The sequence below is a fragment of the Passer domesticus genome, chromosome 1 (assembly GCF_036417665.1).
Source record: "Passer domesticus isolate bPasDom1 chromosome 1, bPasDom1.hap1, whole genome shotgun sequence".
NCBI lineage: Eukaryota > Metazoa > Chordata > Aves > Passeriformes > Passeridae > Passer > Passer domesticus.
The window spans coordinates 153,806,362-153,822,788 of record NC_087474.1 but is presented as its reverse complement, the minus strand read 5'-3'; the positions used below and the strand labels follow the sequence as shown (position 1 = coordinate 153,822,788).

General features: G+C 40.5%; 1 protein-coding gene across 1 annotated transcript in view; it reads right to left on the bottom strand.

Annotated features, from left to right (window-relative positions):
* Positions 1-16,427, bottom strand: part of TG (thyroglobulin) — a 146,838-nt gene that overhangs the window by 9,252 nt on the left and 121,159 nt on the right. The window contains exons 44-45 of the mRNA XM_064397698.1: positions 11,776-11,957; positions 7,811-7,918 (exon numbers count right to left, since the gene is read on the bottom strand). Of these exons, the coding sequence (XP_064253768.1) occupies positions 7,811-7,918; positions 11,776-11,957 (290 nt within the window). The remainder of the gene's footprint in view (positions 1-7,810; positions 7,919-11,775; positions 11,958-16,427) is intronic.

The window sequence follows — 16,427 nt, the reverse complement described above, 5'->3', positions numbered from 1 at the left end:
AGCTGTGGCTACTTTCACACACAAAGGACAGCTTCAGCAGGGAAGATTAAAAGATGAGTAGATCAGAATTTAGAACAAAAGCAGCCCAGTTATGGTTGATTTGGTTTAAATTCTAGATCCAAATCAAACAGAGCATAGATATAAGCCTCCATATTGAAGAGCTGAAGTTAAAATTTTTATCACAAGCTTTTGGAACAGAAAAAAAAAGCCAAATCAACAACTAACAAATAAAACCAGACCCCAAAAAAACCCCCAAAAAACCCTAAAACATCCCCAAACCAAAGTCCCTCACCACCACCACCACCACCCCAAACCAGAAATCCTCAAAAACTTTGTTTGCAAAATGGAATTGTCATTACTGGCAATCCATAATTAGGGCAGTCAGAACAGAAGAATATGATCTGGCAGGCTACCATGCTAAGTTAGGACTGAATGCACAACTCAGAGCTGGGGCTGCAGACCTCACAGTGTGATCCATAGTAAATTGGGACATAGATCTCATTTTGAACCTTGTCCTTGGTCTGGCTAATGATTTCATACTGGAAAGTCATTTTAATGATTAATGACTTACTCTAGCCTAATATTTCTCCTTTTCCTTTCATTTAAAAATAGTCCTTACTCTCCATTCCAACTAATATCAATTAATCTCAAAGCATTTTGAGTCACAGCTTCTATTCTTAGTTGTCTTAATGTAGATTTTGGTTCTTTTTTAGACCTCCACACACAGACAGAAGCCAAAGTAAATGAGCTCAAAATTCTAATGAAATCCTATATGATACCAAAACACCAAACTTCCCACTGCTATTTAATAATTTAAATTTTAAAATACAAGATAGATATAACTCGCTAGAGTTCAGCCAGAATTACCAGTGATCATCTGAGAAATGCAGAAGAAATATTGTGCTCAAACTCATGTCAGTCACCAAATAAAGCAGATGCTGGCAATGTGTGACAGATTGCACAGATAAGAAAACCATTTGTCCTTTAATGTAAACTTTTGTGAGAATAACTGCTCATTCTAACAATTCTGTGAAAGATTTTGTGTTAGAGAAGAGATCATGGCTTTCAGTTCCCAGCCTCACAATCAAGGCCCTGTTCTGTATCCCATTTGCAAGGACATGCCTATCACTGGGAAAGTAAAAATCTCCACCTCTTCAGTGTCACTTGGCTTTGCTGAGAACAGGTTCTTTACATGCTGAGTGAGTTGAACAGTGCAGGTGAAACCCAGACTCAAAGGTTGCTCAAAAATCTCCTGCTGATTTGAGTTGAAATAGGATTTCATAAAAACTCTGTTCCAGGAAAAGAGGGTATGATTTACATAAAAAGTTCCACTGCCTGTGTGCTCTTCTGCCCCCATTCTGGTTTTTATTTTCAGTAAATGCATTTAAAATTATTTTTGGTAAGAACTATTGAAAATATTAAATGTGCTTAAATGTACAATTAAAATTGCACCATTCTGCATTATCTTCACATTAATACCAGCAGATTTTTCCAGAGTATATTTGCATATCCAATATCCTGAGCAGCCACTGTCTCATCCATGTCATGGGAGAGGAGCAGCCGACCAACCCTGCACTTTGCTTGAACTGAAATGTTCATTTGTATGTCAAGCAAAAATAATCTTAAAAATTATATGCAGCCACACATTTTATGAAAGGAAATGGTATGTGATTGCAGGGAGAAAAAAATAATCAAAGGATGGATGGATGGATATTTATAGAAATTCAGTGAGCCAATATGAGGCCTGGTGTGGCCTCTGCAGTTCTAGGGATGCATTTGGCTCATTGTGTCTCCTCTCATCACAAACTCCTGCCAAAAAAATGGGGGAAAGGATGTGAAAAACAGATGAACATTTTGCTTTCTTCTTTTCAGGAAAATTAGCACATATGGAAAAAGCTTAACTCCTAGTAGGATTAAACTGCCAAGTTTATCCACCTTTGTACCAAAAAAGCCCTATAGATACATGTGATTTGCAAAAGTATTCTAGAGTTTGCTGTGTCTTTTCCACTTGAATTACTCCCAACACACACAATGTTCCACTTTGCATTATAGCTGTGCCAATTAAAGAAAATAAAACTGAAATAGCAGATAGTAAATTCAAGAGCCTGAAAGCTCACACTAATTGAAAAAAATATCATAGATTTTAAGGCAGGAAGAAAGAAAGCACTTTTATCAACTTGTCAGAACTCCTAAAGAATATAGATTGCACCAATCTGTCAGGCAATTACTGTATTTAAGATCTAGTAATAGGTATGCGGACACTTAATTGTACTTTTGGGAGACAAATTCGTGTGTTTGTTCAGTGTGGCTACTCTTAAGTGGAATGAATGGATGAATTTCCAGAAAAAGGTGATGTGTATTTCTAAAAACCCCAGAGCACCAAGGAAGACATGGTGCTCAACATGCGTCAACTTTGTGCTTATCTTGTAGATTACATTTGATAGGAACTGCCACAGCAGCACATGGAGCTCCAAAATTGCTTTGTCCTTTCCCGAGTCTTTCAGATGAATTTTGGTTCTTTTAAAAATGTTTTCTGCTTTTTCTGAGCTGGCTACTTTGCCTTTGCATATTTATTGCTAATTTAAAGGATCTGGAAAATCTACTGAATTACAAAGGCCTCTAAACTACTTCACAGGAAGAAAAAACAAATTGTCCAGACCCCAAGCCTTCAGAAGCAGAGGAACTTTGCAAAGAGTTGAGAATGGCATGATGTGGCTGTATCAGTGGGACAGTATTTCCATAGTTGCAGTGGCACAAAGCAATGGATAAGGCCAAAGGAATGAGAAGAACTTCCAAAACAACATTTAGGAGATTGCTGGGAGTAGAAACTGGGATATAGAGCACAATGACAAGCTGTTGTTGCAGCAAGTGGACACAGGCAATTGTGGTGCTTGCCCAGCTGTGGAGCAACATGCATCTTGTCTCCACCCTACTGGTAATTTATTTGCTTTCTGTTTTTAGATCATTTATTTGAAGCCCAGAGGCAATCTCCTGTCTGCCTGCACAGCACCCAGTTTAGACTGGGTCCCCAAACTGTGGGATGTTGGTACTCACATCGTCTCACATGGGAGAGCAAGTGGTGGATGGATTAAAGGACAGGGGTAGGATATAATTGTTGTGAAATGAAAAGAGTAGAAAAATCTCCTTTAATCAAAGAGATATTAAGTATAGCCAGAATTCCTGCTACATCCATAATAAACAGAAACCAAGAATACTTCACATAGTTGAATGGATTTATACACAAACATTTTTTGTTTTATCAGTCAGGAGTTCTCGCCTTCAGTTACAGGAATCTTAAGAAGTGTCACCAAAACCCAGCCAACTATGTGAGCCTTGGCACACAGCAGCCTTTTAACAACTCACACTAATGTACACCAGAGTGCATAGCCAGGAGGTAAAGACAGCCCCAACCAAAATGACTCAAAAAAGGCAGCAGCTCATTAACCTTGGCTGAATTTGTCCCATGCAAAATCAAGAAAAGTTTTTATGATGATTATTATAGTCATGTAAATGACTACAAGATAAAGCCTCATTAAGTCTCAGTTTGATGCTTTTCCATCCTGCTGCTGCTGTTGATCAGTCCCCCTCAGTGGGCAGAGCACTGAACTTTAACCACCATCTTTAAGACAGAATATTTAGCACCACAATGTGACGTGGAAACTCTGCTGGCATGTCAAGAAGCGCTTCTTCAATATAATATGCAAAAATCACCCACAAACCTCTTGAAGGGTTAACAAGGCAAATCTTTGCACAGTTAATAACATTATCCTTGTCAAAACATACTTCTCCTATCACACATTTCTTTACCATACCTAAAGCTATCCTCAAGTCCTCCCCACTAATCCTAGGCAGTGCTGAGCAGTCACATTCCTCCTACATTGTTTAGAATAAATGTTTACTCCAAGGCCTAAGTGTTCTCAAAGAGAGAGTGAGAAAATGGCAGCTGGGTCATGTATATATTTTTACCACAGATTATTAATGTGGGAGTTGGTTCCACACTCAAATGGGAACTGAAGACTAAAGCAGACATGGTGTCATGCCAAGCCCAGGAGAACGCTACCACGTGGAAGGAGATATTATTTTGCTCTCTGCAAGATCCATTCATCTATACAAAAACTGTCAGTTCATAGTTTTATGTGATTTTCCACATATGTCATAGACATCAACTTAGAGCAGGCTTTTTAACCCTACCCTTATATCTACACAAGCTTGAATGTGTGTTTATGTGTATACATTTTAGAAACATCCAGCTGAGAGACAAACTTTGGCTAATTGACTTTTACTGGCAAAAATTCCCCCTTATTAATAATTTTTTTTCTACTTTGCATCATTGTGGCTGAGTCTGTCTTTACTAGCTGACTTCTCCCTCCTTCTTGTTTATCTTGCTGTTAGTTATTAAGTGAAACAAAAGGAAATACCAGCACTTTTTTCATCCCTGCATTTTAACTCTCTTTTCTGTTACATTTTGGGAGACACAAAGTAGGAGAGAGGTGATAAAGTAGAAATTGAAGAATGTGTTGCTATATGGTGCCTTATCTAATTAGTGCATGGCTATTTTCCCAGATAGAATATTTTGTCCAAGAGTAAGTAGTCTTCCTCTGTGGTAATTATCTAAACATTATTTTAATGTAGTCTTTCCAATACTCCTGTGAAGTAGCCATTAGCAATTATTATAGATTATATATAATTATATCATCATCATCTTTATGATAGAGATTACAAACACAAAGACAGAAGGCCCATCTCCTGTGTAAACTGACTTCTTAGGAACATTTTAGACAACAAAGTAAAAAACCCTCCTTATTATATCTTTTATGTTACCCTATGGACATAACACTATAAAAATTCCTTTTTAGAAGTGAAGGTTTATATATCAGCAAACTGGCTGAGAAGTCATTATTCTATCAAAAGCTTATGAGCAATCAGGAATGTCTAATCAGGTTTTCCTCCAGCTACAAAGCATGAGGGGATCTGATTTAGTGTGTGCACTCAGAATACCCTGTACATGACTACCATGAGCAAATCATACTTTGGCTATTGCATTTATTAACACAAAGAAATGGCTGTAACAGGGTTCTGGTATTCAGGCCTTTATTAGCATGTTTGCAGGGTTCAGTTCTCACTTCTGCTGAGCAAGTTCTCAAACTTGCTCAAACTCACACCCACAAGTCCTGACTTGCAGCCTACGGTGTAGGTTATCTGAGAGAATACATGCCTCTGCTCCCCCCCACCCAGGAGTCACAGTTTTCAAAGAAGAACTTGAGAACTGTCAGGACTCTAGTCCTAGTTGTTTGTTGACTCTAGTCCTAGTTCTAGTTGTTACAGAAGTGTCATAGAAGTTGGGGACATGGTTGCCAGATCTTTCCCCAAAATCAGTTTATATATTCTATTTGAAGGCTGTTTCATGGGTATCACTGGTTTTAGCCTGGTAAGATAAATTGCTGATAGTATTCCCAAGAACTGCTTTTTGGTTCCAGATTCTGGATGGTTTTCCATTTTTAGGAGTCAAAGCCACTCTCCCATTTGAAGTTCCTTCCCTCAACAGCATCACAGCACCGGCATGAGTGAGGCTGCAATGCACCTCCCTTGCATGGAGGGGGGAATGCTCTAGAGAAGATGACATGGCAAAAGTGGAATGAAGAATAAAGGAAGATTCATTTAAGAATGAATGAATGAATGAATGAATGAATGAATGAATGAATGAATGAATGACAATATTCAAACAAAATACTTGCAGTGTATTCAGCAGAGGACCTAATGTGGGGTCCCTTGGGAAAATGAGGGTATCACTTCATAAATAGACACGTTGTAGTGACAAATAAGATCCTCTCATACACAGGCAAGCTGAATTCTGCAACTTCTGTTAACGTGCTTGCTTTTCAAGCATTTTTTTAGCATTTATTTTAATTATTTTATTTATTTAAGGATAAATAAAGACGAAAGGAGTAAGAATGTCATGCAGCATATCAAGTTGGGCCATTTCCCCTTGCAAGTGGCTTAACTTAAGGGAATTGAGCCTCTGCCTCACGTTCCTGCAAGTTTCAGACAGCATTCTGGCTTTGTTTGTTCTTTTAAAGAGGGTTATTAAAAAGTAAACCAATAATTTTTGCACTAAAGTTAAAGTAATTAGCCTGGAACACCAGTGTCAACATAAATATGATTAAAATGTGTAGCTGCATGCCATGTAAACTATTGCTGCATGGAAGAGTGTGAGGAGAGCTAAATAACATTAACACAAGAGAAATCTTAAATAGGGCTTGATAGAAGAGAAAATTCTTATCAGTTCAAAATCACTGCCTCAAAGCCAGTGAGTCTAAGCTGTATAAGTACTATTTAATCTACTTACAAATAAGATCTAATCGTAGATGGCTGGGTCACTATCATTCTCCAAAGCAAGAAAAAACTTGCTGGCTCATTTGAGAACACATCTTTTCTTTTTGTGTGGCTGGATTTTTGGCATACCACAGCTCAGCCCTGTTTGGAGCCTTGTAAAAATCACTTTATCTGGGCCTATCAGTAGCCAAATGGAACACTGTGAACATTCCCGCTGGAGCTGCCAGAGAAATAACTGCTCCCTGAGGATTAACTTCTCTGTGAAAAAGAAAGCAAGCCTGTGTTACCACAGCATAATGGCCTTCATCTGTAACCTAGATCTGGGCTGGCTTCTTTCAAATGCTTTTTCACTATGCTATCAGGAAGGGAAAAAACCCGGGCAGTTTGCAGGGAACTTCACAGGATCAAATGGTGCCAGTAGGAATCCACCGTCCCTCCCTTGAGCCCTTCTGGAGGAAGCCTGAGAACAAGGAAAAGGTCTCAAAAAGCCTTCCTGGAGAGAAGTGAGGGGCAGTCCAGGGGGCTGGGAACAAGCATGGCCTCCTCATAAGGAAACAGTATGAGGATAAGCATCCCTGTGTGCTTTCCTGCCCTGGTGTGTGGATTCAGGGAGCAGAAGGGGCTGCAGTTTCTGGTCACTAAGCCTTTGAGAGCAGGAGCTACTCTGGTGAGTCACAGGGCAGCCCAAAGTGCTGACCACTGCCTGCAAACATCAGCACCTCTTCCTGACTTCTGAGAAAGGCTGGGTCTAAAATAAAGCCAGGGAAGGTCACCTTAAAGGCCTCTGCCTACCAGATTGTTCTGCGCCCAACAAGACATTGCATCTCCCACAGCCACTTAGGCCTTTCTGCCTAAAATATAATCCAGCTTGTCCTGCTGACAATCTTTCAAGTAAACTTCTAAAGTGAAGGATGACACAGAGCCTGAGTCCACCAATGCTTGTGAGCAAAAATATTTTTCTTCCCGTGAGACAGTCTGTCAGCAGAACAGCAGTCACAGTGCTGGCACAGGAAGGAATAAATCCCTGAGGTCATCCAGGCCTGTCAGTACAACTGCAGTACAACTGCACTGACCTCAAAAAACAGCAGTGTTGAATTAATGTTGAGTAATTAGAAAATGACACCCCATTTATCTTGAGAGCCGTGGACTCGTGATGACTTGGACCAAATTCTGATTTTTTGTGGGAGGTTTATCAGATTCAAAGTAGGAGTCTGAAAGGCTAGCTTTGGAACTGGTCAGGGTAGGTAAGTTGGAAAGGGGAAACTCAATTCAGATATCTAATGGGAAGTGCCTCAGTTCAGAAAAAGCATTCCTGTATAGTTAAAGAATTTACTACAAACCAACCCCTCCTTTGCTCATCTGAACTGTTTATTTGATGTACCTACTTCTATTCATTTATTCCACAGCATGCCCAAGCAGTCAGCCTTAGTTTTACAAAGTCTAAATCCAAGAAACATAATAAAATCCATCTCCTTACCTGCTCTGTGAGGAGCTCTCAGGTACGTGGTACATGAAGACATTTCCTTGAGAGGCAGCAGCCCAGTAACTCGTCATGTTTATGATGGGACATATGATAAACTGGTCACTGACAAAAAAGGAGGAGCAGAGAACAGACACAGTTGCATAGAGGAAAAAAGAGAAGAACCTCTACAAGCAACAGATCTCTCTCTATCTTGATAGTTTACTTCAATTTTCCAAACCAACTCATATCTTTGTCTTCAAATCAACTGAAGGAAACCACATTCACCCTCTACAAGAGCAGTACTGCTTAGAATTCATTAGAAGTGCTGTTTTATGGAGTGCTGAGCAATGAGAGTAAACCAACCAGAGCTGACATATAAGAAATATCCTGGGGGAAAAAAAAAAAAATTTAAAAAAAATTTTAAAAAAATCCCATTTTAGTCTAGTTTATAGGGGCTCATGCTTATAGTAGTTTAAAGTTCTTTCTGGCACCACTAGGTTGTGATGGCATCTAATGAGAGGTCTTATGTATTTCCTGGTTTAAGGATCAATAATATAATTTGTGAACTTGTATCTGTGTGATTTCTTGGGTAGAGTTTCCAGAACTGAAAGAGGTAAGAGACCACCTTTGAAGATAACCTGCAGGGCTATTATGGAATTCCTGGTGCAATATGTCTGGGAGAGAAAGATTAACCAATAAGAGTGCAATGAGGGAGTCAAATGATCAATTTAACACCAGGTCTAAAAGGTACAAGTGAAGCAAATGTATCCAAACCTTCCTACCTTCCTTTGCATCAAGAAGAGGGGCTGGAAGGTGGGGTGAGCAGTAGCTGGAAGAAACATGAGTGGTTCAAGAGGGGCAGGTAGAAGAGAGGAGACCTCACTGCAATATATCTCACTGTGATTCCTCAAGGCAATATTGCACACACACGCACCCCCACTCCCCCTTCTTCCTGTGCCTGAGGGCTCAGCACATGCTTTAGGTGTTTATACACCTTTACCTAGGTGAGTGCACACAAACATATCTGCTGAGGAACTGGGAAGTTTCAATTCTCAGTTTAGTGAATCTGAAACAGCAGCTTCTCCTTCAGAGTTGGTAGGTTAAAAAAAAAATAAAAGAAAAGGCTGGTGCAAGAATGAACAGCATGAGAGAAGCATGAAAACATGTTGCTATTTTTAACTGGTATGGTAATGAAAGGCACAGTTTGGGTAGCTATCTTGGTTCAGCAGAGTTTATTTTAAGCTCATCTGTAAGACCACAAGCTTTGGGCTCACTGACCACAGGGCTCTTTGACAGTTATGGTTGACAACACCCAAATGAAACAAAAATTGCTGCTCTTCACATGCCTACCAGCATGGGGCTTTAGAAGAGCAGATGGTCTTTGAAAACCAGGGAGTCTGGGGAGAGCAATAGCTCTCAAGAAATGCTTTGAGTTACATTTCATAATTTAAAATGGATTCTCAGTTGGTTCTGTGGGCGGGAAAAAAGTCAGCTATTCTGAAGAAGTAGAAAAAAACCTGAATGCATTGTAACCACAAAAATGAAACAGCCGTCTCTTACAAGCATGGAATACCAGTTTTAAAAAGGGGGAAAAAAAAAAAAAAAAGGAAAGAGGAAGAAAATTAATTTTACACTTGGGGTAAAAATACCAGAAAATTGCAGCTAAAATTTTTTTAAAGTAGAATTATTTTAAAACCACAAAATATAACAACAGTTTGTAATAACAAAAGTTTATAACAACCACTTATGTTGCTTTATCACACTTTGCATTCCCATTAAAACTTTAACAGTTAATTTCTTACATAAAACTTTTCTTGGCTTATACATCCATGTTGGTAGTAAGTTTTTTGTTATAAAGAAACATAACTGAGGAGAAAAACCTAAAGCCAAACCAACCAATCAAACATCAAAAAACCCAAAAAACCTGTTTTCTCCACCATGTATATGATGCTGATATAGGTGACTCTCATTCTGTACCCACTGTTTCACTTCACTTTCTGCTGTAGCTGGAGTAATTTCCCAAGTGTTTGAAGCAAAGTATTATCATCAGATGCCCTTGTCTCACTACTCATCCTTTTGCTTGCCAGGAATAAACCATCCACTTCTTTCCTTAGCCAAAGTATTTGCCTCATATCATAAAGGAGCATGTAAACCCTCCACCCAGGAGGCTGCTGAGCCTGAGGAGCTGCTGGTGTATCCCATTCCTGCTGGAAATGTGTGGTGTATCCCATTCCTGCTGGAAATGGGTGGTGTATCCCATTCCTGCTGCAAATTGGTGGTGTGCCAGCCCTTGCAGCTTTGCAAAAGTCAGTGTTTGCACCACACTGAGCCCTAGGCTGAATGCCAGTGATCAAATGTGACAGCCCTGTCTTAGCTCCTTATAGAGGGTTCTCTGGATGGGAAGAATGGTTAAAATATAAGTCCTGCAGTGGCTTATTATGGCTTAAATCCTCACTGATCTAAAGAATATTACCCCAGGGGTAGTAGTGGTGATGGAAGGAGACTGAAGACAAGCCCTGGCTTTGATGCCCATGAACCACAGTGCTTCTGCATGTACTGCAGGCAATGGCCCCAGTGTCATGGTGATGGGAGGCCCATCCTGGGACAGGCTACAAAGGAGGACAAATGTGGCAAGATGTGTGAGTTGATAAATGGCACAAAGCTAAGCCCACAACCCTCTGGCTTGTTTCCTCTGTGACCTCAGTGCACCAGCACACCTGGACCACCCAGAAACTACTGTCTTCTTTTTGAATCAGATGTTTCCCAGAGAATCTTGGCTCCTGTTCCTCTCCTGCTCCCTAAGGCTCTCCCAGAGCAACATTCTGCAGCTCTGATGGAGGAATAAAAGGAAAATCCTGTCTCTGAGGTGTTGTGGAGAGGCTCACAGTGGGACAGAAAACAATGAGAATGCAGACACCAGCAGCCTGTAGCTATGATGTCTCAGTTCAGAACACGGGTGGAACATCTTGGACGGGCCCATTAGGATTCAAGTCACCAGTTTATAAGCTACATCACATTAGAAAAGTAAAGAATTTTCACAATGAATCTGCTCATAAAGCAGAGCCAGGAATAGGGAAATAATTTTTTGATTCATTCTGGAAAATCTGTTCCACTTACACATCCAGTCCCTGAATTTGCTCAGAGACAGAAAACAGGAAGTTTTCAACTTCCACCTCCCAAAGGTCCATGCAATGTTTCAATGCAAAGGATGGGAGTGCATTTACTGCAGGCAAGTTGCTCATTCCTCTGCTGACATGCATGAGGTGCTGGAGCCTGTCCAGAGCAGGGCAATAGAGTGGGGAAGGGGCTGGAGCACAAGTCTGCTGAGGAGCAGCTGAAGGAGCTGGGGGCCTTTAGCCTGGAGGAAAAAAGGCTCAAGGGGAACTTTATTGCTCTTTACAGCTGCCTGAAAGGAGGTTGTAGTGAGGTGAGGATTAGTTTCTTCTCCGAAGTAATAAACAAGAGGAAATGGCTTCAAGTCATGCCTGACATTGTGAATAAATATATTTTGCAGGTTTCATAATAAAACACCCCAATATTATTGTAATTGTTGAAGTCAAAGTTTTCAAATTTGACCATCAAGAAAAAGTATCTGACTGCATAATTAGGGGACTGGGAATAAAAGGCAGACTATTAATTCTACTGTCACAGGGATGAGTCAACTCAAGGAACTGCTGATGCACAGTGTGCAGGCAACCCAGACATCCATGACTTGAAAATGCAAAACAAAGCATTAGTACTCTGAACTCAATATCCAGTTCTAGAACGACATGTCAAACTTTTCACAAGGCATAAAAATCAGTTCAATTTCTGTTTACTAATGACATTGGAAACCTCAGAGAAAATTAAATAATATTGTCCGTTTTCTGTTCATTTACATAAGAATTTCTCAAGTATTTTTCAAGAATATAAATATATACTTTAGATAAGCAAAACAAAACTTGTTCAATCACACAGTCGTACTAGGATGCCTTTCTTACCGGGTGGCGTTTTCCAACGCCCTGGAAAAGGACGAATAATCATCAGTTGAGTGTTCCAGGGAGTAATACCATGTAGCTGCATCTTCAATGAATGAGTTAGACTCTTCTCCTCCTAGAGAATTTTGCAGAGCCTGATAAAAGGCTGTTTTGCTGTTGGCTCTTCCTTGACTTTCTTCAAATTTCTGAGAAAAAAGTGCATACATGGAATTCAGAAACAAAACCAAAGGATAATTTTTTTAGGAACAATGTAGGCTCAGATCTCCCTCTGCTGGAACAAGTCCTCTCTGCTGTGATCTCTGATTCCTAGGGGATTGAGTAGGAGACAGTCCTACTTTTGCTTTCCCGAAATTGTCATCAGTGAGAAATATTGGCTTCCTCTGGACACACTATACTAGAGAAACCCAGACCTAGTAGGTCCAAATCATGGGTACCAAGCTGTGCCAATGGATCTTTAATAGTACAGAAATCTTCTCATAGTAGGGGTTCCCAGGGACACTCCTCCTCTGCATGTGTGTCCAGTGCTGCCTTTATGATGATCTCCATGAAGGAAAACTAGAGGGGAGAGAGTGAGTTACTGTTTTTTTCCTCTGAAAATTCCAGGAAGCAAACATATTGTGTAGGCCATTTTTTGGCTATGTCATTCTGCTTCTTCTGGGAACACCTACAAAGGAACATGGCTGATCCAAGTTCCATATTTATGGCCCTTCTGGAATAATATCAGCCTTAGACCTAGAAGAGAAATTCCATTCCTTCAAATCCCAATGCAGGTAATAGCTATGGTCTTCAAACTTCATAACCCTTAGGGCCTTTCAGAGAAACCAACAGGGAAATGCCCTTTTTTCTGAGATCTGTGGCCTTTCCTAACATAAAGGCAAGTTCCCCAGAGCAAAGTGCCCATGTCACAGGGACCACCTTCTATGCCAAACTGTGTATCCAAACACATTTTTACCAACGCTAAAGACTGCTGGAATTTTTCAACACATCTTTATTTGAGGAAGTTTTTTATGTTATCAACTGAAACTTTTCACTTTTAAAAAAACTTATTTCAATTTCAGAAACAAAATAACTTCATGAAAAAAGAAAAATCTACCCCAAGCTTTTCTGTGCATCAAGTCCTTTCTAAAGAGGGCACTATACAGGTGCATGTTGGTTGAAACTTGGATAAGAACCCCTGACAAAAAGATCTAACAAACCACCTCTATTATTATGGGCAGTCAGTCTGATGCAAACTAGGCCAGTGTCTGCCCAGTTTAGTTACTGTAGAAGCTTTACCTAATATATTATTTTGATGGCCCACAGCTGGTTTTCATCATGCTGCTCTAAGATCTTTCCACAACCCTATACAGAAAGTACAGATGGAATTATACCTTTTCAGTAGAGTCACAGAAATTAAAGATGGAAAAAAAATTCCCATGCGCTGAGGGTGAGGTTTGTCCTTGGTATTCTAACACTGTGCATTTTGAATAAGTGACTTTAAGGGATTTGAAAACTCTACCAAGTACCCGAAGGTCCAAGAAGATCTTGGCAATTTGCCCTGTATTTTTAATAGATTCTTCTTTTGCTGGATTTGACCCATGAAATGTGAAAGAGTCATGTGGTGCCAGCTTTAGTAATAAAGCTGAACTCCAAAAAAGATGGGGAGCTCACTTCTGGCACGTTGCTTCATGTGCACAAATGCCACATATGAAACTGCACAGCACTTTTGCCTGCAAAATCATTCAGCTTAAAACCATCAAGGACACATATTCTTCTGCAGGAAATAGAAATGTTCACTGAAGACCTGACTGAAGTTCACTGAATTCCAAAGCAATTTTTCCATCACAGCTTTGGCACACATCACTTTGGGTTCCTACTAACCAGCAGAAGCATTGCTTTGTTTAACTAAGAATCTCTCATTTGAAGACTGGGGTAAGCAGTTGTGGGTAAGAAAAGATACTTTTCTGTAGCAGAGCAAAACCCAATCTCTTGTGTATAAATCAACCCATACAAGCAACTTTCATGAAGTGCTTTCATTTTGTTGGCTTTTTAAAAGGGATTTGTTAACTCGTTCTACTCTTGTCATGGATACTTAAACCAGAGAGAAACAAAGTGAAAAAACCTTAGGGTATTGATTATGTAACCTAGGAACTTATCCATCACTCTCTCATCAATGGTCAAGTATCAAATAAAGGTTATGGTTGAAAATCACAGAGAAGGAGATGGATCATCATACACCAACATATGGTTAAGGTGCAAACTCCCTGCCAAATGTTTTTGTAAATGCCAAAAACTAGTGAAAATTAGGTTTCATGAATGATTTTTTGAATTAAAAAAAATTTAAAACCAAAATAATTTGGTAGTTATTAAATACAGAAAGATCAGTTCAGGACAGGAAGTCCCTGAGCTGTAAAGTGCTAGAGGTTTGGGGAGCTTTTACCAGAAGTATCAGATTTGCTTACCCTAATCTTACAAGCAGCCTCTTTTAACCACTGCTGAAAACAGCATTTTGTTCTGAACAGCCCTTTTATCTGACTCAGTGCGGTCAGCCTTCAGTATTTAATGTCAGGAGTCAAGGAGAAGAGGCAGAAGGCTGGCTTGGCTGGACAGGGATCTTCTCTTGGAAATAAAGCAAAAAAAGGAAGGTATGGGCCCAGCTGAAGCAAGGTCAGGTGACATGGAAGAATACAGAAATTCTGCTTGCCACTGTAAGGAGAGAATTCATTTGGCCAAAGCTCAAGTGGAGTTGAAGCTGCCAGAAATGTGAGGGGCAAAGAAAGTTTTTTTCAAATATGCAGTGTCGAAATAACATGGACCCTTTCCAGAATAAAAATGGTCACTTCCCCCACAGGGACATGGACAAAGCAAAGATGTTCAATACATTCCTTGCCTCTGTCTTCAACACTGATGATGGACCATGAGGGCCTCAGTGCCCTGAGCTGGAAGACCATGACTGTGAGAATGATCATCTCTCAATTGACTGAAATTGTGTGCAATCTGCTGCTCCAGCTGGATCCCTACAACTCTACAGGGCCTGATAGGATTCAGCTGAGAATCCTCAGTGAGCTGGCTCATGTCTTTCTAAAGCTCTCTCGATAATTTTTGAGCAGTCCTGGGAATCAGGATTGGCCCCAGCTAAGTGGAAGTTGGTGAACATTGTCCCAGTTTTCAAGAAGGACAAGAAGGATCTAGGAAACTTCAGGCCTGTCGATCTCGCTTCAGTGCCTGGTAAAGTTATGGAGAAGATTGTTCTGGGATGTATTGAAAAACACTTGAAAGACAGTGCAGTCACTGGTCTCAGTCAGCATAGCTTCATGAGGGGAAAATCCTGCATATTAAACCTGATTTCCTTTTATGACAAAGCAGCCCACCTAGCTGATCTGGGAAAGCCATTACATGTAATCTCTTTGGATTTCAGCAAAGCTTTTGATACTGTCTCTCACAATCTGCTTCTGGACAAAGTGTCCAGCTTTCACCTGAATAGCTGTGATACATGATTGGTGAACAACTACTCATGGGTCAGGCACCAAGGGAGGTATGGGATGGGGTGACAGCAGGCTGGTGACTGGCCCCTAGTGGGGTTCCACAGGGCTCTATTCTCCACCCAGCCCTTTTCAGCATCTTCATTAATGACCTGGGCACAGAACTCGAAGGAAGTTTGCCAATGACACTGCCAGGGCAAGGGAGGGGATTGTCCTGCTCTGCTCTGCACTGGGGCGGCCTCACCTCCAGGACTTTGTGCAGTTTTGGGCACCACAATATAAAAAAAAGACATTAAGCTTCTGAGAGCATTCAGAGAAGGGCCACAAAGATGGTGAAGGGTCTGGAGGTGAAGGCATATGAGGAGCAGCTGAGGTCACTTGGTCTCTTCAGCCTGGAGAAAAGGAGACTGAGGGGAGCAGACCTCATTGCTGATACAATTTCCTTGTGAGGGGAATAAACAGGCAGGCACTGATCTTTTCACTCTTGTGAACAGTGGTAGGACTCAAGGGAATGACCTGAAATTGTGTCAGGGGAGGATTAGGTTAAATGTCAGGGAAAGGTTCTTCACCCAGAGGGTGGCTGGGCACTGGAATAGGCTCCCCAGGGAAGTGGTCACAGCACTAAGCCTGTCTGATTTCAATAAGTGTTTGCACAATGCTCTCAGGCACAGGGTGTGATTCTTGGGTGTCCTGTGCAGGGACACAAGTTGGACTCAATGATCTTGAAGGGTCCCTTCTAACTCAGCATATTCTATGATTCTTTTCTACAATTCTGTGATTCACTGTGCCTATGCACAGGTTCCTGTGGTCTTCAAAATGCCCCCAAAACTCTTCAATTTTCAGAGTCTTCTCAGCAATAATTTATGATATTGTGGGGCCCTCAAGGTGTGTTGACTCATGAAAAAGGGCTCAACAGACAGAGATGGATGATGAACAGAACTAGAATTTGAAAGATGGTAAGAATTTTCACCCCTCAAACAGCACTAAAATAGCACAACCTGAAACAATTTCTCAAGCATTGCATTGGCTACAGTATAATTTAGACATCTGACTTAAACATGATAGCCCAAACCAAAGCAATATGTTCAAAATAAAATTCATTAAACATGAAAAAGACAAAATATTTTTACTTCTCAGAAACTGATTCAATTCAACCAATTTTCCATGTCCAACGTATGTTCCCATTAGGAAATA